Source organism: Trachurus japonicus, chromosome 13 (assembly GCF_045865225.1).
Source record: "Trachurus japonicus isolate A0001 chromosome 13, Traja_1.0".
NCBI classification, from domain to species: domain Eukaryota; kingdom Metazoa; phylum Chordata; class Actinopteri; order Carangiformes; family Carangidae; genus Trachurus; species Trachurus japonicus.
In genome coordinates this window covers 22,809,934-22,834,765 of record NC_140919.1, presented here as the reverse complement: position 1 = coordinate 22,834,765, position 24,832 = coordinate 22,809,934, and the positions used below count along the sequence as shown (strand labels likewise).

The 24,832-nt window shown below is 42.9% G+C and overlaps 3 protein-coding genes across 11 annotated transcripts in view; 2 read left to right on the top strand and 1 right to left on the bottom strand.

The window, feature by feature from the left end:
* The window catches only part of hip1 (huntingtin interacting protein 1), a 58,621-nt gene extending 49,022 nt beyond the window's left edge, over positions 1–9,599 (bottom strand). Inside the window, exons 1-3 of one of the 3 annotated variants that reach the window (XM_085795437.1) lie at positions 9,561–9,599; positions 3,030–3,112; positions 1,230–1,352 (exon numbers count right to left, since the gene is read on the bottom strand). In XM_085795437.1, coding sequence (XP_085651563.1) covers positions 1,230–1,346 — 117 coding nt within the window. In that variant the 5' untranslated portion in view covers positions 1,347–1,352; positions 3,030–3,112; positions 9,561–9,599. Of the gene's footprint in view, positions 1–1,229; positions 1,353–1,457; positions 1,875–3,029; positions 3,113–4,152; positions 4,411–9,560 lie in introns of those variants that run through there. The other 2 variants (XM_085795439.1, XM_085795438.1) reach the window with 2 other exon arrangements.
* On the top strand, positions 4,162–6,358 carry bcl7bb (BAF chromatin remodeling complex subunit BCL7B b). The gene is made up of 6 exons (XM_085795442.1): positions 4,162–4,318; positions 4,824–4,899; positions 5,021–5,108; positions 5,199–5,357; positions 5,524–5,627; positions 5,799–6,358. The coding sequence occupies exons 1-6, from the start codon at positions 4,206–4,208 to the stop codon at positions 5,868–5,870; spliced, it is 612 nt and encodes a 203-aa protein (XP_085651568.1). The 5' UTR covers positions 4,162–4,205; the 3' UTR covers positions 5,871–6,358.
* baz1b (bromodomain adjacent to zinc finger domain, 1B) lies at positions 8,558–23,245 on the top strand. 7 transcript variants are annotated; one of them, XM_085795436.1, is made up of 22 exons: positions 8,558–9,379; positions 10,721–10,837; positions 11,769–11,913; positions 12,132–12,324; positions 12,451–12,572; positions 12,725–12,922; positions 13,031–13,219; positions 13,337–14,636; positions 14,800–14,973; positions 15,059–15,197; positions 15,302–15,462; positions 15,653–15,770; positions 15,868–15,966; positions 16,213–16,390; positions 16,574–16,756; positions 16,898–17,045; positions 17,362–17,508; positions 17,704–17,851; positions 18,221–18,336; positions 19,196–19,335; positions 19,535–19,641; positions 20,499–22,366. In XM_085795436.1, exons 1-22 carry the CDS (start codon positions 9,261–9,263, stop codon positions 21,193–21,195), a joined length of 4,938 nt encoding a protein of 1,645 aa, XP_085651562.1. In that variant the 5' UTR covers positions 8,558–9,260; the 3' UTR covers positions 21,196–22,366. The 7 variants fall into 7 exon arrangements, with proteins under 7 accessions (XP_085651562.1, XP_085651561.1, XP_085651560.1 ...); XM_085795435.1 differs by having other exon boundaries at positions 13,337–14,642; positions 15,656–15,770; XM_085795434.1 differs by lacking the exon at positions 17,362–17,508 and having other exon boundaries at positions 13,367–14,642; positions 15,656–15,770; positions 20,499–23,245.
* Positions 23,246–24,832: the final 1,587 nt, after the last annotated feature.

The following is a 24,832-nucleotide window of genomic DNA, read 5'->3' as shown; positions in this document are numbered from 1 at the left end:
TGTCATGTTGTTGCCTTGACACACTTCCAGAGGGTGAGATCCCAGGAGCCTGACAGTGACCTAGTGACCAAGCTTGGCTCGGGACACATAAAGCCACGCATGCGTCTCTCCCTGCCTTTAATCCATGCTGTTACTGTCCCGCACGGGAATGGCATGAGGTTGATGGTGGGGGGTTAAACTATGTGTGACTGTCTAAATGCAGACTCAAACCAAATATCTGCTGTGTGCATTTAAGGCTTGTGTTGACTCTACTGTCCGACTGAGATAGCCGCTGTAAATGGGAGAAGCATGTTGCAGCACTACCATGGCAGTTTGACTGCCTTGATTCATCTGACCTACTTTCTCACCCCCCTTTTCCCTCCCCTGTGCCTGGTCTGGGGGAGAGGAGTGGGGAGGGGAGACCACCAGGCAGGAAGCAGCGGGCTCCGCAGCCAAACAGCAGCCTACATACGTATGTTCACAGGGAGAGAGAGAGCACTTCATGCAAAGTCAGATGGAGCTCTTGAAACTACACAGCATTCATTATTCATCAGCGACCATCACAATGCAACTAAACAGTACAAACACACACATGCACAACACATCCTCCCCTTATCTGCTCTGTCTTAAAATGATTTTAAAAAACCCAACTCACTTCCAAGATCTCATTAAACCATCATCATCATCATCAGGATGGGTGTACTATGCAGAGCTCTGTCACACTGAGCTTCAGCTGGCCTTCCTCTTGTCTGGGTTTATCCATCAGATAGGCAAACAACACAGTTATCTGAATTCAAAAGGCCATTGACCTACATTTCAACAGCTCTTTTGTTGTGCACTGGAACTCATTGGTATCTGCTGATCACAGGCAGACATCAGGGAAAGTGCCACTAAAATAAACCCATAATCTGGATCAAGTAGCCTACTAGTAGTCACCACATAACTGAAGTGTCAAAACTGGAGGAGAATTACAAAACCACGAAAACAAAACAAAACAAAACAAAACAAGTAGGCTACAATGGAGATGACCATGAGTGTGTTTCTTCCCCTAATGGATTCTTGAGCCTATTCCTCACTTCAGTCAAAATCTCACAATGTATAGTTTAGTTTAGCAGCTGGCAGAAAACCAGGCTGACATGACTATCATCCTCCCACCTTGTAAAGCGGCTCTCAGCCAGATCCTTCATCCCACGCTTTCGAGAGAAAAAAAATGTTATTGTATTAACTCAACCCCGCGATCCGCTGCTTACCTGCCCTCTCTCAAAGTTTTCCTTCTCCAGCTCCAGGCTGTTGGCCCCTCCAGTCCGTCGGATCACTTTGGGGATAGCGTTGGGTACTTGCTGCATGGAGCTTTTCACTCGATCCATTGTCGTCTGTGACAGAAAAAAAACACACTACAGCGAAAGAAAAAACACGAACTTTGAGCCGATAAACGGGCTAGACTTTAAAAATAAAAAATAAAAAAGCTGCACTCTAACTATGGCGGGCTGCAGTCCATGCTGTGCTGGACTCGTCGCCCCCTTCACTGAATCATTTGGCCTGTCCGTCCAACACCCCAGTCAATGACAGGAGCAGTCTGAACGGCACCAGTGTACAGTTAACCAGAGTGTCTGGAAACTACACTTCCGGTTTCAAAATAAAGCTCCTGTTTATAGCCTACACATGGGTTTGTGAGAATATGTAAATTAAGTGAAGTCAGTGCATGGAAATAGGCTATGCACTATAACAATAACAAATACACTATATAACAATAATATTTAACTTTAATGACCTGACAGCAACTTATATAACTTTTACAACAGCGGCCAATATTTGTAGCCTACTGCAGCCATAAAAGGTCTATTACTAACCTCTTCTTTTATGGTCTGTTACTAATTAACCATAAAGAGTGAGTTCTGGTGTTGCATGTGATATGTACCCCCATTCAAAATTTTACACCTTCATATGAGTGTGGCATATTCTGTAAACAGGTGCATTCCTAGAACAAGCATGCATAGATAGATAGATAGATAGATAGATAGATAGATAGATAGATAGATAGATAGATAGATAGATAGATAGATAGATAGATAGATAGATAGATAGATAGAAAACTTTATTGATCCCCAAGGGGAAACTACTTTGCCACCAATAACACATAAATCCACTTAACAAACAATACAAACATACCATTGCACAAAAACATGATTTGGACAGAGTACTCAAAAACAATGAAAGATAAATAAATAAGTATAAAAGTATACAGCAGAACCAATAACTACAATTTCAGCTAGGTCACAATATTTGTCTCCAAACAGAAGCTTTTACATGAACACCTTAGCTGCTGTAGCCACTATGACTGACAGACTTGAGTTTATTCGGGTATTTTCTCCAGCAACTGTCTCTGACTCCTCCCAATGTAGTCAGCCACTGGCTGGAGCCCCAGCAGGACCCACCCACACCATCCTTCATCAGTAATGTGTTGTTATGATTTTCATTTTCAAATCTAGACCAGCAGCCTTATCATACTCAACGCATATAGGTGTATATGTTTTTACGGGAATATTAAACCCTCTTGAGCTGAGCTGTGTGATGCAGGCAACTTCAGGTACTATAATATTCAGGCTCACATTGAAATGCTTGAAAAACTGTGAAGTGATTATTGATGGGTATGATATCATATCACTGAGGCAAGACTGAGACAAACAATGGATGTGGAGATATAGCATAGGCCTACATAATAGGTGCTAATAGGTGCTGAAATGATATGCCTGTTGTTGTCAGTACAAACATTATAGTAGACCAACGACTAGGACTGAATATTGTCAATTGTCAGTAAACACTATCAGCACTGTCTGATCAGTGATGCTGTACAGTATGTTATAAATTTTTGACTGAGATCTTGTCATGCTGCTTCTCATTATATCACCACACAATATTTAACAGAGGTTTTTGTCTGGTTGAACAGACCTGTTTGCCTGGATTAGTAAGCTATAAACAATTTCCAGTCAGCAATCATCCATACCACATTATTTAAAAAAGAAAAAAAAGAAAAAAGAATTGCAACATACTGTGAGCTCTTGCTCTCTGCCACCAAGTCTGCATAACTCAAGATCGCCCTCTGCTGTTCAAACAGGGGAACCACCAATCAAACCTAGTGTACACAAACTTTTGCTTTAACAGATGTTGTGGTAAAGAAAACAAAAATAAAGGAAAGAAAGCAAAATTGGATTCTAGTACACAGAATAAAATATAATGCAATATATAAAATATAATAATAAATAGGCCTATAATGCCACAATACAAATAAGCTATGTTAAATAAAAGTTAAAAACATGTTTTTAATATAGGCTACAGAAGTAAAACTGGGCAATGCTGAATCATTATTTGCTGCATGCTCTATCTTAAAACTGGCTCATATTATATGGCACATTATTAGATTTTCAATAGCCTACTGAAGCATTTTACAGCTGTAGGAGCTTTTTTCAGTGAAACTATTTCACAAACAGTGATTTTGCAACTTACCTCATTTTTGCTCATTTGGCTCATAGAACGTTGATTATGTATGCAGTTTATCTCCTTTTTTTGTTTTGTTGTAATAAGTGACAGGGGTGGAACTTATGTACAAGCCAATCGGCTTCGTTCCCTCCTTGCACCATCGAATATAAATGTGTGCTAAATAAATAAACCTAAAACCTAAACATTTGGTTGAACAAAATGGTCTCTGGTGAAATACCAGAGACCACCATTGCATGACAAGGTTCCCCAACCCAACCTGATGCTGCTATTTTTTTCATATGAGGCCACAGGCCAAATGGTTGGGGCCCCACTGCTTTTATCTTTAACAGTGCATTATGGAGAACAACGATAAATTTATAACATGCATGTAGTTGAGTAAAAAGTATAACATTGATTTAGTGGAGTGTACCACAGATTAAAAAAAAAATAAAAAAATTAAAAAACACTGCAGATTATTCTTCTTTCTGCCACTATAATACTGCTACTATATTGATTATAAACCACTTTCATTCATGGTGATTAAGAGAAAACTAAATATGAAATGGTTAAATAAATAAATAAATTACAGTGCCGACACTATGTCCACATACAGTAGCCTAACAGTATGAGCATACCAATGAAGAATGAAGAAAAAAAAAAAGACAGATTAGGGATTATGAAATCTCGCGAGATTACCAGGGTAACGGAGGATTGGGGCTTTGTCTTGAAGTTTTCAGATGCCTCTGTAGATGAATCATAACAGCATCAAGATGTCGGGACGATCAGGCCGCGCTGAGACACGAAGTCGGGCTAAAGATGACATTAAAAAGGTGCTGGCGGCCATCGAGAAAGTGCGGAAATGGTATGTAGGCTGTCTGAGGGGCAATATGGAGGGAAATGTGTTAGTACACCGTGGGCTGATATCTGCTGCGTCGCTCAACAAACTTCAGTCGGAAAAGTTAGATGATTGACGGGGCTGTTGACCAATCAATGCCTGCGGTTGACAGAAAAGGCGGGGCTTAGCTGAGTTTTTTTTTTTCCTCCCGTCGAGAGCTGTCAATATGGCTACAGCCCCACATGTCGCGCCGTAATGCAGGCTATAATCACTTCTTAATGAAATAACAACCCTCCTCCCCTGTGCGACCTCTCGTCATTATTTTAACATGCCTATGCAACGTAAACGACACCTATAAGTGAGCAGCAGCGTGATAAAGATACATGATTAGCTGCCTGTCACCTCCACTGTGGGGCAGAGCGGACCTGAGCCTTCATGACATGTTACAGATTAACGCTAACAAAGCATAATGTAGGTGTCAGAGCTAAACGGAGCTGCCCTCTGAAATTAATAAAACTGATTGTACGTCCAGGGAGAAGAAATGGGTGACAGTTGGAGACACGTCCTTACGCATATTCAAGTGGGTGCCAGTAACAGAAACAAAGCAGGTGGGGTCCCTTTGTCAAAACAATACATATAGACACATATATGAATCACTCTTGCTGGTCATAAATTCAAATTTTTATGAATGTCCCAAGCCTATAATCTGATTTGATTCTCTGTTGTCAGATCTATCGAACCAAATCCACAGGTGGAGATGCAAGAGGACTGAAAGATGTGGTCCTGGAAAACACAAACTCTTTGCTGGATTTCACAGGTGAGTCTTGTGGCCATGGCTTTTGAAGGCATAATGATGTGTGTGTATGAAAACAGCAAAAAAAACTAAAGCTGCACTTACTCGCTTCAGATGAAAACAGCAACCAGAGCTTTCTGTCGGACGTTTACCAGCCTAAAATGGATAACAGCAGCAGCACCTCCAGCTCGCAGCAAGTCAGCCCTCCACATACATCCAGCCTCCGCACTGAGGACTCCCAGCCACCGATGCTGGGCCAGGAGAGTGTGGACGGTATGTTTTGAGCATCAGTCTTTATGTGTTTCATTAGTGGTAACAGTAATTAACAGTTAACAACACTCAGAAGTCACCCAGTTGTGTGGTGTAGTGTCTGAGTTTGTTCGTTGTCGAAGAAGCGACATTAATCAGGCTGTAACTCCAGCGCTCCTTGTGAATGCAGAGCCAGTTCATTCAGGACAGGAGGGGGCTGATGAGCCTCCTACTCTCATCAAGGAGGATCTCCTTTCATCAGGAACTGTCAGACGCAGCACTCCGGACACACAGGTTCAAGGCAGACCCAAACATTTTCCTTAATCACATGGATTACAGTTTCATTTCACACCTTTATGCTCTGCTGCTTGATGTAAAAATGATGTTGATTTGAACTAGAATCCTTTCTAACCACGTGAAAACATACATAACCTCTTTCATATGGTGTTTTTTTTAATCTAACAGGAGGAACTGGATGAATCAGGAGCACCTCCTTTAAAGAAGATTTGCACAGGAGAAAATGCTGTTCTGAGATAGCTTATTTATAATTATTTTTTGTCAAAATGCACATGATACTTGTCCTCAGTTGTTGTCAGATTAGCGAAGCTTTCAAAATTATTCCAAGGTTCTCTTAACATAGCTACACAAATATTACGTTTCAGCGAAAGACAAAACAAGTATTTACTGTAGAATCTTTGTTCACTTTAAAAGTCTTTAAAGTCTTGCTGTTTAAAGCGATTTCTGAAATGAATGGAGACGACTTCCAAAACTTTGCGTGGTAAGTCGCTGCTGTGGCAGGCAGTGTTTAGTTCCATTCACATGCTATAAATGTCCAGTTTGCTGGCAACTTATTGTTCCTTATTTACTCTTTATGCAGTTCAACTTTACCTTTGCATGTTTCCATATCTTATTGCTTTATTTTTGAGATTTAAAGGCCATTTTGAAAAGATGTTAAATGTGTAGCTCTGTGGAAATAGATGTTTAGATGTGCCATCATTGTGTTAAACATGATGCCCTTTTTAAAACGGGTCCTCTTTTGGCTTATCTCATGCAAGAATTTTTTTTTTAAATATTTGTAATATAATTTGCCCATGTTTATAAAAGAAAGTGTTTTGTAAACCATAATAAATGCTACTTTCCATGTCAGTTCATTGATACTGCAAGATTGGGATTTATTCACCATAAAATCTTGATCACTGTGTACATATAATGAAGGTGTGATATAAGGCGGTTTAATCACACATATGCAAAATGGGGCCAATGGGTTTAGAAATTGATTTCAACATTCAAAGAGGTATGAATACCACACCAATATCAACAAATACATGATAAAAACATAAAATGTGATTTTTTTTAGTTAAATTACCACTATGTGGTCAATAATATGGTGTGGAGCTGAAAATACAGACGTACATTGACTGCACTGATTGAATAGTTTTTGAAGCTGCAGTTACAGACTTGGATGAACTCAGTGACATTGCCATCATACACCAGTGCTTGTGAGCAGGGACACTGCATGGGGGTGAAAAGTTGATATGATTCTTGTGGCCTGTGACTGACAGGGGCCCTATGAGATGATCAATTATTAAATCATTAATCCACCTTCATTTATATAGTATTGTATTGTATTTTAAGTGTATTACTAAGACACTTGCCTACATGTTTTCAGCAAAATGGGTGCTAGACAGTTTGAAGCACTGAGTATCTCAGTCTGTAGTAAAGTGACAGCCAATGTAAAGACTACTTTCATAATACTGTGATACAGACTGGAATATGGTGATTTACTTGACATCTGCTGGTGGTGAGACACAATGAAAGGTAACTTGGGTCAATATTTTGAATGATACATTTTTTCAAGTGGTGCATGGCATCCACCATTCCTAGTCCTATAGTGTTATCATTCCATGGGGTCCAAAACACCTGGTGGTCCTGTTTGTGAAAATATCTGAGCCCACTTAGACCCACTAACAAAGCCTGGATTACACCTAAATTAAGGCAGCAATGTCAGGTCAAAGAGGAGACCTATAGGCAGGATCCTGCTCAACCAGACAATAATAGGTTCCAACGGACACAGAGGCTGCAGTTTCATGGCTGCACTGCCAGGACCACAGTTGTAGGACCCTGATTTTTCAGGACAGCGCCACCCAGCAATAACGAGTATTGGGACCTGGTTTCAGCTTTCGAGATTTTTTCTTCTTCTTTGAATTGTTTCTGATGCATCTTGAAAGAAATAGAGACAAATAGTCTGAATTGAACATTTTTTAAAACTCATTTTACACACAAGAATTAGCCCTATAGCTAAGACTTAAAAAGAAGAAGTTCTGATTCTGATACAATCTGGATTGAAATGGATCTCAATCCATAAAATAACTTCATATGGGTTATACCATAAATGATAGCACCTGTGTAAACCTCTCTGCTTTGTGATTGCATTGATTTATATAATTTGACAAATGAATTTGTTATTGATATCCCTGCCACTGTAAATATGTAGTAATAACATGTAGTCTAATAAGATATTTTTCTATTGTAATGGATGCTGCAGTGCTATACCCCGTTACAGGTGTGTTTAATTATTATATAGCCAATAATTTCATTATTATATGTAAAAGGCTGGGTCAATAATTAGGAGATTAAATAATTATTCATATTAGCAGTCAGCCGGTGCATATTCTCATTTGCCCAGGTCATAGTATTTCAAAGGAGGTTAAATCGAAAGCAACTGGACTTAGTTATGTCCTCCAAGTTGGCAATGTCATAAAAACAACACAATCGAGAACGGTCCTAATATTGTGGTCTTGAAAGTGCAGTCCTGAAACAGTAGCCTATATTTCATCTTACAAATCAAATTGTAACCTCTTAATTTCAGCATTCTTGTGTTGTGTTGTTTTGTTTTTTGCTACAAATTTGTGTATCTGCTTGTTAGTGGTACACTGAGGCACTGGAAACAGTCACATTCCAAAACAAAACCTTCGTGCAGGCTGATTAGGCTACGATGATCTGTATTGTCATCAGCTGACCCCCAGCCTCTTTTTTTTCTGCGCGGGCGTGTTTTATGAGACGGGGCTGTCCTAGACAATAGACAGGTCACATCAACCAATCAGAGGGCGTTTCGGACTAATTCGATGAGGGCGTTCGGCTGTGAGAACCAATGAACGTTGAGAGGAGGCGGGGCTTGTGTGCAACGCGGCTTGCTGCCGGGGAAACGGAGTTCTAAGGGTGTAGTAGGGAATTGTACCGGTGAGCTAGAAACTCCCGCCATTTCGACAAGGAATTAACCTCTTGATTGATACAGGGTTACTTTTTTCCCCCGTAACGCTTCCTAACGCTTTCATCTGACAGGGACAACTTCCGACAGCGAGAAAATGCAGCGAGGACAACTGATTAAGGCCTAAGTTTGCACAGAGTTGTGGGAACTGTCCAAGCGCGCGCTAAGAGAGACCTCATGCTGATCTGAGCCTCCGCTGCTGTTGCCGCGAGTTTGATTTCGGTGTGGGGTTTTGTTGAATCCTTTCATGTTGTTCACTCGGAGCTAAAAAAAAAAAAAAAAAAGTTTACCAAGTTTACCCACGAGAGACAAGTCCAGGAACCCGATGCACATAGCGTGAAACCGCCATGACACAGCTACAGGAGAAGAGAAGAAGGATGCAATGAGGAGGCTGCCAAGACGCGCACTGTTATTGTTTTGCAACCAGATAGCGATCCAGCCTACTAGCTCAGTCGGCTAGCTGCTGCTGCTACACGTTGGGTGCCGGGCGGGCCTGCCGGCGGTAACGTGAGTGAGCCTCGCCAAGATACATTTCGGGGACGCTTGGATACATGCGGAGGACATTGTATTGTGTAACATTGTACTAATTTTTTTTTTTTAGAGGATTTGATTTTTTTTTTAACAAGTGGCAACAAGCCGTGCCATTTGAGGGTTTTGAAATGGCACCGCTTCTGGGCCGGAAACCTTACCCGCTGGCTAAACCGCTAGCCGAGCCACCAGGCCCGGGAGAGGAGGTCTACATCATCGAGCACACCAAGGAGGCCTTCAGGAACAAAGAGTATCCTTTACCACGGTGTTGATGCTCAGTCTCCCCCGTTATTAAGAGCCAGCCAGCCAGTCGGCATACAGTGTGCTCAGCTTTGTCTATTTTTGGGTTAAAATGATGTCCACGTAGCTACATAGACACGGACTGCATCCAGGCTTAACCAAGCTAATTTGATATTATCGATGAATTTTACCTTCGTTTAGTATCTTTCTTTCCCCGCATGTAGCCGACTCTCTTCAAGTGGTTGTCAAGCTTTGCTAGGCAACATCTGCTAAGCAACTCGCCACGGCAATAAAGCAGAAATAAGATGGAAATTAAAGCACACAGTGTTTTTTTATTTTTAATGTTTAGTTTAATGTAGAGAGCTGGCATTAAAAAGCGGTCCTTTCACTTTCAGCCCAGTTAGCCAGTTAGCACGATGCTAACGCTTGATGCTGCCCCATAATGCCACAATAGACTGGAGCTAGCTGCGCTAGCGTTAGCATACAAGCACCTTAGCTGCCGGTGGTAACTTACATTTGTGAGTTTGTTTTGTTTTAGTTACCAAAGAGATGACAACAGCTGACCAACACATGGCTTCTTGTGTCGGAATAACCCTTTTTCGTGTGTAGTTATGGTCCAGGTGTGTAACAGTCAGGTGACAGCCAGTCTTTCGCTTTAGGAGATGTTTATGAAAAGTTGAAACTGGACAGGAAAAGATTAGAGCGCTAACTTCGACAACTGGGAGTGACACACGTATTAATACTTGCTTTCGCTGCGTTTTTGTAAGTATAAATTGTAATAGAGTTGAAATCGTACACTGACATGACTGTTTTGTTTACCCAACTGTATCTGACTTTAATATCTTGCTCTCTTCCATCACTAATTGAAGAACTGCTGAGTGAATCAGAGGCCTCAAGTCCACTTTTTTTTCACTGACCTGTTTAGATGAACAGAGTTTGGGTTGGGCCTGTCCCTTCACTGAAATATTGTGGCTTTGTTTACAGTCAAACTTTTCACTGGCATCCACAATTCATTACGCAAGTGTGTTTACTGATGTTTCTATCCTAAACCCACATCATTCGAAACAGACTCAACCCTTTTCTTGTGTCCCTCAGCCGTCACCCCTGAGCTTTTCCCAGTTTTGCCTTTTTGTTACATCCTTAGTCCATTATTATGTAGAGTATATGGACATTATGTTTCGTTAAAATCTTATGGTGCCCCTTTGCCTGGACCTGTTATTAAATGTTTGACATCAGTGGCAATCAGTGAGACCTTTCCATGTCTGTATTGTTAGTGAGAAAGCACAAAGCCAAGCAGCTGGCAACTGTATGAATATGACTATTATAATTTACCTTGACAACATTGCTACAGAGAGTATGAGGCACGCTTGCAGAGGTACAGTGAGCGCATCTGGACTTGCAAGAGCACTGGAAGTAGCCAGCTGACACACAAGGAAGCATGGGAGGAGGAACAAGAAGTCACGGAACTGTCAGTATCTCATCCAGAGTTTGTTTGTGTGTGTGCATGTTCTTGAACCCATTCACCCAAAAGAAGAGCTGTTTCTTCACTCACTCAATACAATTAGATGCACAGTAAAGCTTGTGTGTGTGTGTAAACCTTTACTGCTTATCTAGATGCACACGTCTAAAAATACAGATTAGCCTCTTTTTACAGAAGCGCAATAGTATCGTGAAAGAGCCATACTCTCCTAGTGAAGGTCACAAGGCTTGCTCCTTTGCCACGATTGGATAAATCTGGTGCTCCTCCTCTCATTCTATTTCGAGGGCGTATGATTGAGTCATCCTCGAATCTGCAATGGCCTGGTGAGAGCTGCCATATTCTGATTTGTGAAATAGGAAGAATTATAGACCAAATGGCTGGCTAGTCCGGCTGAGGTCTTTTTAAGTTCACTCATCAACCAGGTGTACATGTATTATAATATTGAGCATGTGCTGCTCCAGTGAGAGGAAGGTGACCTGAACGATACATGTGGCCCAAAGAGATGCCGCAGCAAAGACTGGGCAGAGCGGTGCTCAGCTGCCCAGAGCTCAAGTCACTCAGGATCATGAGCTGTATTTAAGCCTTGTCTAATTATATCAGTCAGGAGGAGACTTTACTCCCCCTACTGGCCACTGTCAGTCCTTTGTTGTCCTATTATGTAACGCTCTGGTCCCTGTTGTGGCAGCAGGCCAAGAATCCAAACGGCGTGAAAGAAATCTTGCGAGAGAGAGAGTGTATAACACCAATGATTGAAGACAATTTATGTCTGATGTGGCAACTGAGCTCATCTCCAAATGACATAGGGACATAATGAACAATATCTGACTTTTATATGTGATCATTTGTAGCACAAAATGATGGAAAATATATATTCTTTACAAAATATTCTCAACAATTTCCCTCATGTTCTTGTGCGCAGGCTTCAGGAGGAGTATCCCCAGTGGTTCGAGAAGCCAGTCCTGGGGATGGTCCACCACAACACAGTGTCTTTAGACAAACTGGTTGAAATGGCATGGGTGGAAATCCTTACCAAGTACGCCGTTGATGAAGAGTGTGACTTCCTGGTCAGTTTGACACTTTACATATTTTTTTTAACAACTTGTGTGTCGAGTACGCTTTTCGTAACTCTGTATTTGGTCATACCAAGTCCCCATTGGGAATCAGTCTCATAACATTTGCAGTGTGATTTTACACTCACCACTAAAATGACAAATATTTAATTGGAAACTTCCTGTTGGTGTACTCTGATTGTTTTTTTTGTTTTTTTCTTCCTTCTCCTCAGGTGGGGAAAGACAAAAGTTTGCGGGTCAAGGTGGTGAAGATCCATCCTCTGGAAAACCCAGAGGGTGAGACAGCGGAGAAGAAGCTCGAAGGTGCCTGTGACTCCCCATCCAGTGACAAGGAGAACGCAAGTCAGGAGAACCAGCGGAAGGAGCCCCCTCCCCGAGAGGAGGAGAACAGGAGGGAGAGCCTCAGTGAGTACAAATGAAACTGATGTGGAATCAGAAGAAGAGCTTGAGTTTTAAAGGTGGTGTGGTCATCTTCGGTTTGAATAGGTTATTTTCTCTTCTAAAACTCTACTCTACTCTACTTCTCATCAGGCGACAGAGCACGGCGCTCTCCAAGGAAACTTCCCACTGCCATGAAGGAAGAGAGGAAGAAGTGGGTGATGCCCAAATTCCTCCCGCACAAGTACGACGTGAAGCTTATCACTGAGGATAAGGTAGATACCATGTCACTGATAGAAATCGATTGTTCAGATTTTTTTCCCCCATGTTGTTTCTGGATAACAGTTGGTCATATTTGAAACACACTAGTTTGTGACTCTTCTGTGGTTAATGATTTGTTAACATCAGTGTATTACTTCTCTCGTAGGTGATCAGCGATGTGCCAGCAGACAGTCTTTTCAGAACGGAGCGTCCTCCAACCAAGGAGATTATGCGTTATTTCATAAGACACTATGCTCTGAGGCTGGGCATGGGGGAGAGCGCTCCCTGGGTTGTTGAGGACGAACTGGTGAAGAAGTTCAACCTTCCCAGCAAATTCAGTGACTTTCTTCTTGATCCCTACAAGGTAATTTACTCAGGATCATTCGCTGCATATTCGTTCTTTTTAAAAAAAATTGCTTTTTTCTGGTTGACACCCTTTCTCTCTCCCTTCTCTTTTTTTTTTTGGTTAAAGTTTTTAGCAGAGAATCCTTCGACAAAACGCAAGAGCTTGTCATCTCCGGAGGGTAAACCCAGCAAGAAGCTCAAGACCTCTGACACGCCGGGAGAGGATTCAGGAAATGAGAAGGGAGAGAAGAAAAGGAAAAACAAGAAAGATGCTTTGGGCATGCCTCTCAGTCCCACCATCTGGGGCCACATGCAGGTTAGCAGGCTTCTGTACACATAATTTAGTGTTGTAAGGATAAAACTCATTGAGTACAGGATGTCCTTTTTTATAGTCAAAGCTTTGCTTAATGGGCTCATGTTATCTGTATTTCAGAAAATAAATATGAATGGTTCTCCACTCAAGGTTAAGAACTCAGGAACTCCCAAGAAAGGAGAAGGCAAAGGCTCCGCACCCTCCACTCCAAAGTCAGGCCGAAAGAGAGAAGGAAAGAAGACTGGAAAGACTGGTGACAAGAAGCTCAATGTGCTCAAAGCCTCTAAAAACGGTAAAGCTGGTGCTAAGACACCGAAGATGAAGCAGATGACTTTGCTGCATTTGGCCAAAAGCACCGCAGCTGGCAGCCCCAAGAAGAGAGCCCGTAGCTCTGGCATGGGCACACCTAAATTGGGGAAGCCTCTGCACCCCATGGCTCTCCACCTCCTCCGTTATTATAAGGAGAATAAGGGCAAAGAGGACAAAAAGAATGCCCTCTCCTCTCTCATCTCCAAGGCCGCAAAGACCCTGTCCCCGGATGACCGTGGCCGCCTGCCGGAGGAACTCAAAGAGCTGGTGCAGAAACGCTGGGAGCTTCTGGAACAAAAGAAACGATGGGCAGCCATGAGCGAAGAGGAAAGGCAGGAAGAGATGAAGAAGCGCCGCGAAGAAGTCAGAGAGAAACTGAGAGAAAAGGCCAAAGAGAGACGCGAGAAGGAGATGCTCGTCCGCCGCGAACAATCACGTAGATACGAGGACCAGGAAATTGAAGGGGGCAAGACCCTGCCAGCGTTCAAGCTGGTCGACATGCCCGAGGGGTTGCCCAACACTCTGTTTGGTGAGGTGGCTATGGTTGTGGACTTCCTGCACTGCTACGCAGGGCTGTTGATGCCAGACGACCAGTACCCCATCACGGCGTTGGCTCTGACCGAAGCACTGACCGGGGAAGGGTCCGGCTTCCTCTACTTGAACCGTGTGCTGGTGGTTCTGCTCCAGACGCTGCTGCAGGACGAGCTGGCAGAGGGCTACAGCGAGCTCGACATGCCCTTATCTGAGATCCCCCTTACCATGCACTCTGCGTCAGAGCTGGCGCGGTTGTGTCTGCGGCCGTGCGACGCCCACGGCGAGGAGAGCGGCCAGGGCTCAGATGACTCAGGACCCATGGGAGGCTTTGATGATGTGGTGACCAGCGAGTTCCTGGAAAAGCTTGAGACAATCGAGGTGTTTGAGTTGAGTCCAGAGGAGAAGGTCAGCCTGCTGGCGGCGCTGTGCCACCGCATCCTCATGACCTACTCGGTGGAGGACCACGTCGATGCAAAGCAGCAGCGGTCGGTTGAACTGTGGAAGGAGCGTCTGGCGATGCTAAAAGAGGTCAACGACCGCAAGAAGGCTGAGAGGATGAAGCGGAAAGAGATGGAAGGTAAAGGTAGACGAGGATCAGCAGAGTCTTACCTGTAGTTGTAATGTAGCAGGAAGACAAATTAGAAGTTTCCTCACTCGTTTAACTGTAGATTTATTAGTCTTTAATGAATACACCAAATTATTTCTTAATATTCATATATTTATTTGTGCTGGACTCATAGGTGAGAAGAAAAAAGAGGGGGGTGCTAAGAAGGAAGCCAAAAAAGAAGTAAAGGCGGAGGTGGAGCCAGAGCCGGAGCCGGAACCGGAGGACATGATCAGCTCAGTGAAGAGCAGGCGGCTGATGGCAGCACAGGCCAAGAAGGAGAAGGAGGAGATGGACAGGCAGAACAAAGGTAAACTTTTGAGCAGGCAGCAGAGCAGTTCAAATGTTCTTTCTTAGAGATGTGACTCCGTGTACAATATTACATTATGACACAGAGCGTATGGAGAAGGAGGCTGAAGAGGAGCGAATGCGTAAACAGAGGGCTGCTGCGGAGAGGGTCTTCCAGGACGGGATCACCAAAGCCAAACTGGTCATGCGCCGAACGCCTCTGGGTACTGACAGGAATCACAACAGGTGAATGATAACACACAAACTGATAAAGACAGATCAATGGAAACCCCTTTAATAACTTGACTACATTTTAACCATGTTTGTGATTTGGATTTGTTTTTTTCCAGATACTGGCTATTCTCTGACGTGGTTCCTGGTCTGTACATCGAGAAAGGCTGGGTGAACGAAAGCATCGACTACAACTTCACCCCTCCTCCTGAAGACAAACCAGCTGAGCCTGAGGTGGAGGAGGAGGAGGGTGAGCCAGCTGCTACTCAGGACTCACAAGGTAAAGTATTAAAGTTGCTCTCATGTTGAAATGTTTGTTTATAACGGTTTCTGGCATTGTTTTGTATCAGCATTTGTACTAACACTAACATGGTCCTGCTATCTGTGCCTTTTTGCATAGTGCACGGTTTTGTAAATAATTGCATACAATGTGTTTTAATCTTCGACATGATTGTTTTAATGTCGTTCAGCAGGAGCCGAAAAGGACGATGGCAGCATTGATGGTGCTATGAGCGAAGGAGCCCAGCAGGGGGCAGCAGTAGACATCTGTATAGAAACCACTGTTCCCAAGCAGGGACAGAACCTCTGGTAAGAGCTCCGTCTCCTTCTTTCTCAGTTTTCTCTTTTACTTAAATGATTTCACCGCTTTATTCCATTGACATCGTTGTCTGCCTTTTTGATCCAGGTTCATATGCGACAACACAGCTGATCTGGAAGAACTGGTGGAAAGTCTCCACCCTCAGGGCGTCAGAGAGAGTGAACTTAAGGCGAACATACAGAGCAGGTGAACACATTCTCACTGTGCTTAATATGTCCTGCATTGCTAACATTCATGAATCTGTTGCTGGCAAAGTTGTATCCAACGTCCTTTAAGTCTAAACTTTTATGCTCATCAACATAGACTTAGTTCCAAATGACACAAGCAAATGTGCAGTGTTGATTTTGGTATTTCTATACCACTCCATAAGAACAGTTCCATGTTCCCTTACAAAGAAGACTAAATTGATTATGAAAACTGTTCCCTGTTTAGGTATCAGGATATCCTCCACTCCATCCATTTGACCCGTAAGGGCAAACTGGGCCTCAGGACATGTGACGGTCACACAGAGCTGCTCAAATTCATGCGCAGTGACATTCAGGAGGTTGCTTCACGGCTCCACAAGGGAGGACTGGGATACCTGGAGGACAATGTAGACATTGAAGATGAGGTAGCTGGTTTTTAAAAATCTTGACATAATATTCACTGAAGCAAGTGAAATGTCTGTTGTCTTTGATGTGTCAACTGGTAACTGGGATGTGTTTAGCTCGATGCTGATGCATTCATGTTTGTCAGGGTGTGTTTGAAACCTGCGTTGTGTAATCTGTAACTATTTGTCATTGTCTCTACACAGCTGAAAGACACCGAGAGCTTGAAAGACTTTGGCGAGTGCATCATCACCATTCAGGCCTGTGTAATCAAGAAGTTCCTTCAGGGATTCATGGCCCCCAAACAGAAAAAGAAGAGGAAGCAAGGTGAAGAAAGCAGCAAGGCTGAAGAGGTGGATGAAGAGAAGAGACTGGCAGAGGAGGCGAGGGTAAGAGAAAAGTTGTCCTTGTGTTGTGTCAAGTTTCAGCTGTGTATGTTTGCACAGGTATTAACCGCTTAACTTAACCACAGCAGCTGCATAAATGTTATCTGTTAATCACAGTGCTATTTTTAAACTTTTCTCTCATAGGTAGCGACAGCAGTAGAGAAATGGAAGACTGCTATAAGAGAGGCCCAGACCTTTTCCCGCATGCATGTGCTGCTGGGGATGTTGGACGCCTGCATAAAGTGGGACATGTCTGCTGAGAACGCTCGCTGCAAAGTCTGTCGCAGGAAAGGTAAGAACTGATTCCAACTGCTGTCCACTTCAGTTAGATATTTAAACAAACCTGTTTGCAGAAGATTAAAGCTGATTATTGCTTTTATAAACATGGTTGTTTTCACATTGCTGTCTGTGTTTTGACTATAAAGCACTGCTGCCAGATTTTTGTTTCTTTCTGTCTACAACTAGGAGTCGGTATACCTAACTGACTAGATTATTGTGCTATGATAATATTAATTATTGTGCGTATAAACATAGCCCACAGTCGGTCAGCCCTGTTTTGGGTGAGGCAGTGCTGCAATACCCAACCAGTCTTGTGCTTCACTGTCTAGTGCTCTGGCAGAGCCCATCTGTGCTGCAGCTGAAGGAGTCTAGGCCCAGATCCAGACAGGACAGCATCAGCAACATGTTCAAAGCAGAACAGACAAGTAGTGTCAGGCAGGTCTACATAAAGAGATGGCAGCTCCTCAGGACAACAGGTGAACCTGTAGTAATAAGAGCTTAGTTACTTTCACAGCAACAGACACAGGAAGGATGTGCAAACTGTTGTCATTTTCAGGGAGGGAAGACCAGAGCAAGTTAGACTGACAGACAAAAAATGTGAGGAACACTGATTAATTGAAAAAAAAACAGCCTTCTTTCAGCTCAGACCGATTTATTCTGCTGTCTTCCAGGTGACGACGAGAAACTCATCCTCTGTGACGAGTGTAACAAGGCCTTCCACCTGTTGTGTCTGCGGCCGGCCCTTTACCGCATCCCTGATGGAGAGTGGCTGTGTCCCGCTTGCCAGCCCACCGTGGCCAGACGTGGCTCCCGCTCAAGGTAACTGTCCTGCCCAACACGGTCTGGGTCGTCCTGTCTGTGTCCTGTCCATCGTCAACTTAATGTGTTGCATTACACTGGGATAACTAGAGAGTAAATGTCCCTTCATGGACCCTGTAGGCCGTCAGACCTAAAAAGAAAACAATCCTCTACTGTTGACCGTGTCAGAGCCGTCATGCAGAAGCCTTATACTGCTTTTATGCCTCTCTAAACAATAGAGGGTTATATCATATGGTAGACATTTTTATATTGCACTACAATATATATCGTAATATCGCACAGCACCACCGGGAGAGCAGTTTGCAATCCCTTTTTATATCTACAAATAATATACTATATCAGTGATGAAAGGCAACCTCTCCATTGCAGGAACTATAACCAAGACACAGACGAGGAAGACGATGAAGAGGAGTCTGAGGAGGAGGAGTCCGAGGAAGACGAAGAGGATGAGGAGGAGAATGACTACAAAGCCATGGGACACAGCTGTGAGTATCATGAGGGAAAGAAATGTTGCATGAGATTTCACAACATTGTCTCAACTGGATGGTGGTTCATCATGAGGGATTTAACCAGGTGTTTTCCACCTGTCGCACATTTCCCTAAACAAATGAATTGAAAGATGGTGATGAATACGACCAAATGTTCCCGTCTCTCAGGGTGACCATTTACATTTTGTGTACCCATTCACAAATTGAGTCTTGTGCCTTTGCAAATCACATTTTAATCAAGTTTCTCTATGAAAAATCCACACGGTAGACAAAAGTATACATTATCGAATAATATTAGTAAAAAAGAATTTGATGTCCATAGTGACCTGAAAACCCGAGTTGGTTTTGCAAAACGCTGGTCCTTGGGGCTGAAGGTTTGAGAACGAGAGGAATGCTGATGGGGAATTTCTGCCCCTGTCTCTATTGTCTGTGTGTTGTCATGTAGCACAGCTCAGGTCAGGATCTTGCTTTGAAGCTGTGTCTCACTCTGGCTTCACTCAGAGTATGTGGCAGGATGATCCCCCTCTGTCAGTTCAGGCCTGCATGGCAGGGTCAGCGATTATGGAGTTTAGCACGTTGATGCTGAATAGTCCAAGATAAGACGGCAGCGCTGCACCTACAAATGGATTATGTTTCTCATTTCTGAGCGTGAGACTGTATGATAGTCTGCTGACAGTCCAGGGCTCAAGTCCACAGTGGCCTGGGATTGGTTTGGCTCACCTGGAAATCAACAACATAACTGACAAATTAAACAGGAATTAACTTGACATTTCAGATGCCAAAGACAGAACTGCAGCATATCCATGATGTTAGTGTCTGCTCCTTGTCCTAATCGTGCTTCATTGTTTCTCTGCAGTGAGACCAAGGAAGAAAAATAAGCAGACCTCATCTCGGCAGAAAAGTTCAAAGAGTAAATCCAAGAAGCCGTCGTCTTCTAGTAGTCAGAGCAGCAAGCAGAGGACTGGCCCCAGCAGCCCCGCAGACATCGACGAACTGGTAAGAGACAAAAGACTGGAAAGTAGGACACAGGTGTGGGCAGGAGTTCATCTGTGTTTCATAAACTTCACATCAAAATCTTAGAGCATAAATTACTGGGTCATTGTTTTGTTTTTGATTGTTCTTGTGTGTGTGTGTGTGTGTGTGTGTGTGTGTGTGTGTGTGTGTGTGTGTGTGTGTGTGTGTGTTGTTCCTGCAGGTGCGACAGAGTTCCCATTCAGGAGTGCGCAGGCAGGCGCTGGAGCTGGAGAGGTGCGAAGAAATCCTCAAGAAACTGATGAAATTCCGCTACAGCTGGCCGTTCAGGTGAGACAGGAGCCAAGTCTGCGTGCTTTAAAATACAGTTGGTGTTCAGTGTGGTGAGTTCACGTCAAGCAATGAAGTGCTCTAGTTTATACAGTAAAGCTTTGGCTTAAAGAGGAACTAAGCAGGATTTCTCCCGTGGCTATGCTACATTTTTTACCTTAATAAAAAAGCTCTGGACTAATTGTGATAGTTAACTACATGACTTGTGAGAACGGAGGCTCTCTGCCTTCCACCTGGCGTCTCATGGCTGAAAACCAACCTTGCAACATCAGTGTAGTTACTCTGTCACCGCCCCGGTGTCCCAGCTCTCGTCTCCGTAACCGGCAATCTTTTGTTTATGATGGTCAAAACTACACAAATATATACACGTCGTAACATCGTATATGTTATGTAACGTTATCGACCACTCCATGTATTGATTTTTCGCCGGCTTCGTTGTAAACAAATGCACATGGACGAGATGAGCGTTAGCAAAAGCGGAAAAGTGAACTGGACTTGCATAGTTCCCCTTTAAGGAACTTAGTTGGTGTTGTAAAAGCTAAAATGATCATTTAGGATGACAGAATTACACTTCATCATCATGACACACAAGGTCAAGGTGGTACCTGCAGGATCAGACATATTCATGTAATTGAATAAATAATAATAAATATAGAAATGAAAAAAAGTAATCAGGGTAACATTAAGAAATAGCAGACATCACAAAAAATGTCATTAAGATCCACTTAATTAAATCATTTATTTTTGTTTTTGTTGTAAATGTGTGTCCTGCCACCTGAATTACTCAAGTTCAGGCGCCACAAATTATTCTGTTTATTCTCACTCGGTCCTTGGCTCATGCTCTGCTCCTCTTTCAGAGAGCCCGTCTCGCTTGACGAGGCAGAGGACTACTTGGACATTATTTCCCAGCCCATGGATTTCCAGACGATGCTGGGAAAGTTCGGCCAGGGCTCGTATCGCCACGGCCAGGACTTCATGGAAGACATGAAGCTGGTCTTCTCCAACGCAGAGGAGTACAACCAGCAGGGCAGCCACGTGCTCGCCTGTATGGTCAAGACGGAGCAGAGCTTCACCGAACTCCTCCAGAAGCTGCTTCCTGGCCTCAGCTACCTCCGCCGGCGATCACGCGCACGCGTCCGCCAAGCCCCTGCGACATCCGAGGAGGAGGAGGAGGAGGAAGAGGAGGAAAACGAAGAGGAGGAGGAGGAAGAAGATGAGGAAGAGCAGGAAGAGGAGCCCAAGAAGAAGATGCAAAACGGCAAATCAAACAGGAAGAAAAGCGGGAATGGTCGAGGACGCAGGGATGAGGAGAGCGGGAGTGAGGAAGAGGAGGAGGAGGAGGAGGATGATGAGGAGGAGGGCAACGGTAGGAGGAGAAGTAAGAGGACCTCTGCCTCCGGAGGCAGGAAGGATTACAGGGAGCAGGATAGCGATGGCGAGCGGGACACACGGAGAACTCGTCAGCGGGGGGGCCGGGGTGACGCAGCGGGGGGGAGCAGCGACGAGGACCGGTCCAGTCAGCAGCGACATTCCAAGAGGCAGAAACGCTCGTGAAGTCCAGGGTGCTTTTTGTTGTTTTCCATGTCTCTTTGCTTTAAAAAATATTTTTTTGTCCTGCTCCTTTAAAAAAAAAAAAAAGAAAAGAAAAAAGCTTGAGACCCCTCCATGTCCTCCTCCCACAGCCAGCGGGGCTCAATCTTCAGAAGGACTCTTTGTTTTACTGAATTTATGTTCATATTTTGAAAAACAAGAAAACTGATTTATATTTGTAACATGTTTAATATTGGTGATGTTTTTCTTCCCCAACCAAGAATAGAGGTAATGGAGAGGTCCTCATAGCTCTTAATTTGAGTTTCATTTCCAAGTTGACAACCTCACAGACATTGCTTTTGTCTTTCTTTCTTTCTTTTTTTTATTTTTACATTTGCTCTTCCCATACACCAGTGCAGTGTAACCAGATATATGTCCTCATTCATAGTCCAGCCATCATTTAACTGGGGTATTTCAGAATAGTACTAAGTCCAGCTGTAAAATGTTTGTCCCACTCACATCTCTTTCCACAAGTCATCATGTTTTCACTAAGTACTTCTCAAAGAGATGTTGTCAATGTAGCTGAAAACCCTCTTTCTCAGCTTTAGAAACAGCACTGATGGCTGATTATGACTTTTTCTGTCACCTGTAAATCACTCTTACTATTGTTAACTTCTTGCCACCAAGATGATCTTTGGGTGAAAATGCAAGTCTATAGATGAACACAATAGGATTTTACTAGATGTAGTCGTCGTTTTTCAGATTTCTTGTGAAAAGCTGAGTCAAGACTGCAGATCACACAGTGTAGTCACATCACTATAATGCAAGGGAAAAAAAGAAAAAAAAATCATCTCAGCTCTTGGTGCCAAGCTTCATGTCTCACTCTTGGTGCGTAGAGCTGACCAGCCTTTCCTCCTCGGTAGTGCCCTGCCACTTTAAAAAGAACCGGTACCTCAATGCTCCGTCAATTTGCACTCCTGTGTAAAGTGCGCCTACTATGCCAGCAGCTGCAGGACCATACTTTATTGAATTTTTGTGCATAAACATTTGTAAACAGTGTTTAAAACAACAAATGTGATGTTTGTTAAGAAAATGGGCATTTTTGAATATTTGATATTTTTTGCACATTTTATTTGGTATTGTAAATGATAACTTGATCTTATTCACATCCAATAAATTGCAAGGTTTAACCAGGGCTCTCGTAGTCTATACAGAGAACATGTCAGAGTTATTGTACTTTTCACTGTCGCAGCAGAAAACGTCACTTGCTTTTTTACAAACACCCAATGCCCCTCTGTCGTTCCTACAGTAGAATCAGTGACACAAACTCCTCAGAAGCGAATGCAGGTTTCCCCAGCATGTCCTGGTCCAGTCACCAGGTGGTGCTCTCCTCCTGCTCTTTGTCCCAGCCTCCTCCAAGTAACACAGTGATAAACTAAACCGCTGTGTTTGCTGGACTGCTGGGACACCTGACTGCCACTGTTTGGTGCTTTCACTGTCCACTAAAGCAGGGGAGCTCTGTAAGTGCTGGTGGTGTATTTTGGATCTTGAGCTTGTTTTTTGTAGCAACTTTACACAGTGGGCCCGAAAAGTGCTGCAGCAAATAGTTTTCATTTACAATCAGACAAAGCGCTTTTTAAATGAAAACCTATTTGAGGGTGCAGAGGTTGCTCTAATCTGTGTCAAGGCGTGTGTGTGTGTATATACATAATATATACATTCTGATAAGACAGTGCTTGGTTCGCCCTCTTCTGTCTGTACTGTGCTGTGTTGTTCTCCTGTCTTTTTCTAGTGCTGTTATCATCAAGACTTTACCGATTTGATTTGGCCACTGATTGTTTATTTTTCCCCACTATTTTTTGTTAAAATTCGGCTTTGTTCCTGACATGAAGCAAAAGCTAACTGCCCCTTTCAAAATGAGACCTGACTGTAAATGCTTTCTTTATTCTTGGAGGAACTGCAAAAGTCTTTTACACTTCCTTTTTTATATATATATTTATAGTCTCTAAAGTTGGGTTTGGGCAAGTTCGGAGGATTTACATGTAAAGAATTTCCAATAAAGGCTATGGACGAAGACCGTAGTTCTCCCTGTTATTTTTTTATTTTTTGTCCTTTTGTGTTGAGTTGATGAGCATCCCCAGATCAGACTGACAGACATCACTGCCATCTGTAAAACCTTGTGATAAGACAATGAACAGGGAGCAAAAAAAAAAACGGGCTAGCCGTGACCACCGACTGATGTCTAATTTTACTTTTTAATAAAATATCAAACAGTTGTCTTTTCCCTCTGGTGTGGACTCTTTTCTCAGAAACATCTGCATCTTCACATGGAGGCTAAATTAGCTTCAAATATGGTGCGTCGAAGCCAGAACTGTCATCACAGAAGACAAACAGTTTCATTATTCACAGAGAAAGATGGGCACCTTGGACCGAGTCGGTTCCATGAAAACGTTTAGTGGAAAATTTGAAGCAGTTTGAAAGTAATCGCACACTGCCGACCCAATGTTCTTTTTGTCTGTAAAGGTGCAACCTCAACATCTGTACACAACAGCATGGTTTCATTAGACTGAAAAGGAAATAAAGACCAATTCAGTTTGGCCAGTAGAAAGCTGTGGACGCAAGAGGCACCAGATATTTATCCAGGGTCATTAAAGTGTCTAGACTGCCAATGAATGTACTTTTCTAAAGTTGTTTATGGACCAAAATAATAATTTTGCTGTGATTTCAACCACTGTCTCACGGAGCCCTTTACCCTGCCTGAACAGGTACGTCATCAGCAACGGTCTCCACCGACTAAACAAATACACAAATGCAAGTGTGAGACTGACGTGTGTGGAGCAGAGGAGAGTGCAAGGAGGACGGTGAGATCTTATGAAATATCTTGCAGGGAGGCGCTGACAGCCTGTGAGCCATCTGTAATTTGGCAACAGGTGTAGAAGCAAAGATGGATCAGAGTAAAGGTCAGAATGTGAAAAGTCAGTGGAAACATGGCACTTCATTTGTGACAGTTCAAACATGGCAACAGCTGGATTCAGCTATAATAAACCTAAAATAATAGGTAACACTTTATAATAAGTACTATTAAGCATTAGTTAAGCATTAATAAATGCTGAATTCCTCATTTATAACGCATGAATACTCATTAGTATGTAGTTTATAAATACAGTTAGTGTTTATCAATGATGAGTAAAACGTTTTTAACTGTGTTTATAAACTACACACTAATGAGTATGTGTTATAAATAATGAGTTCAGTATTTAATGCTTAACTAATGCTTAATAATGTGTACTTATTATAAAGTGTTACTAAATAATGTCTCACCGCCGATCCTCATTATTGACCTTTAAAACATTTACATTTTTTTGTCTATAAACATCAAAAACTAAATTTGACTTTACTTTTCACTGCTTATAGCCTCTGTATTTCAAAATAAAAGTCTACTAAGTCGGTCTAACTTGGCCTTGAGGTGTCAGAGAGAAATCACAGCCTTTGTCTGTTTTGTTGATATCGAGGCTTAATGTTGACTGGATCACTGTCATAGCCAGTTTTGGTAGCTGACTGTTCTGCGTAATGGAGCCCAACCCAAGTGAAGATTGCAGTATACTGAAAATGAACTCGGTGTGATTTGAACTCCTAATGAACTCCGAGAAGTAAATCACTT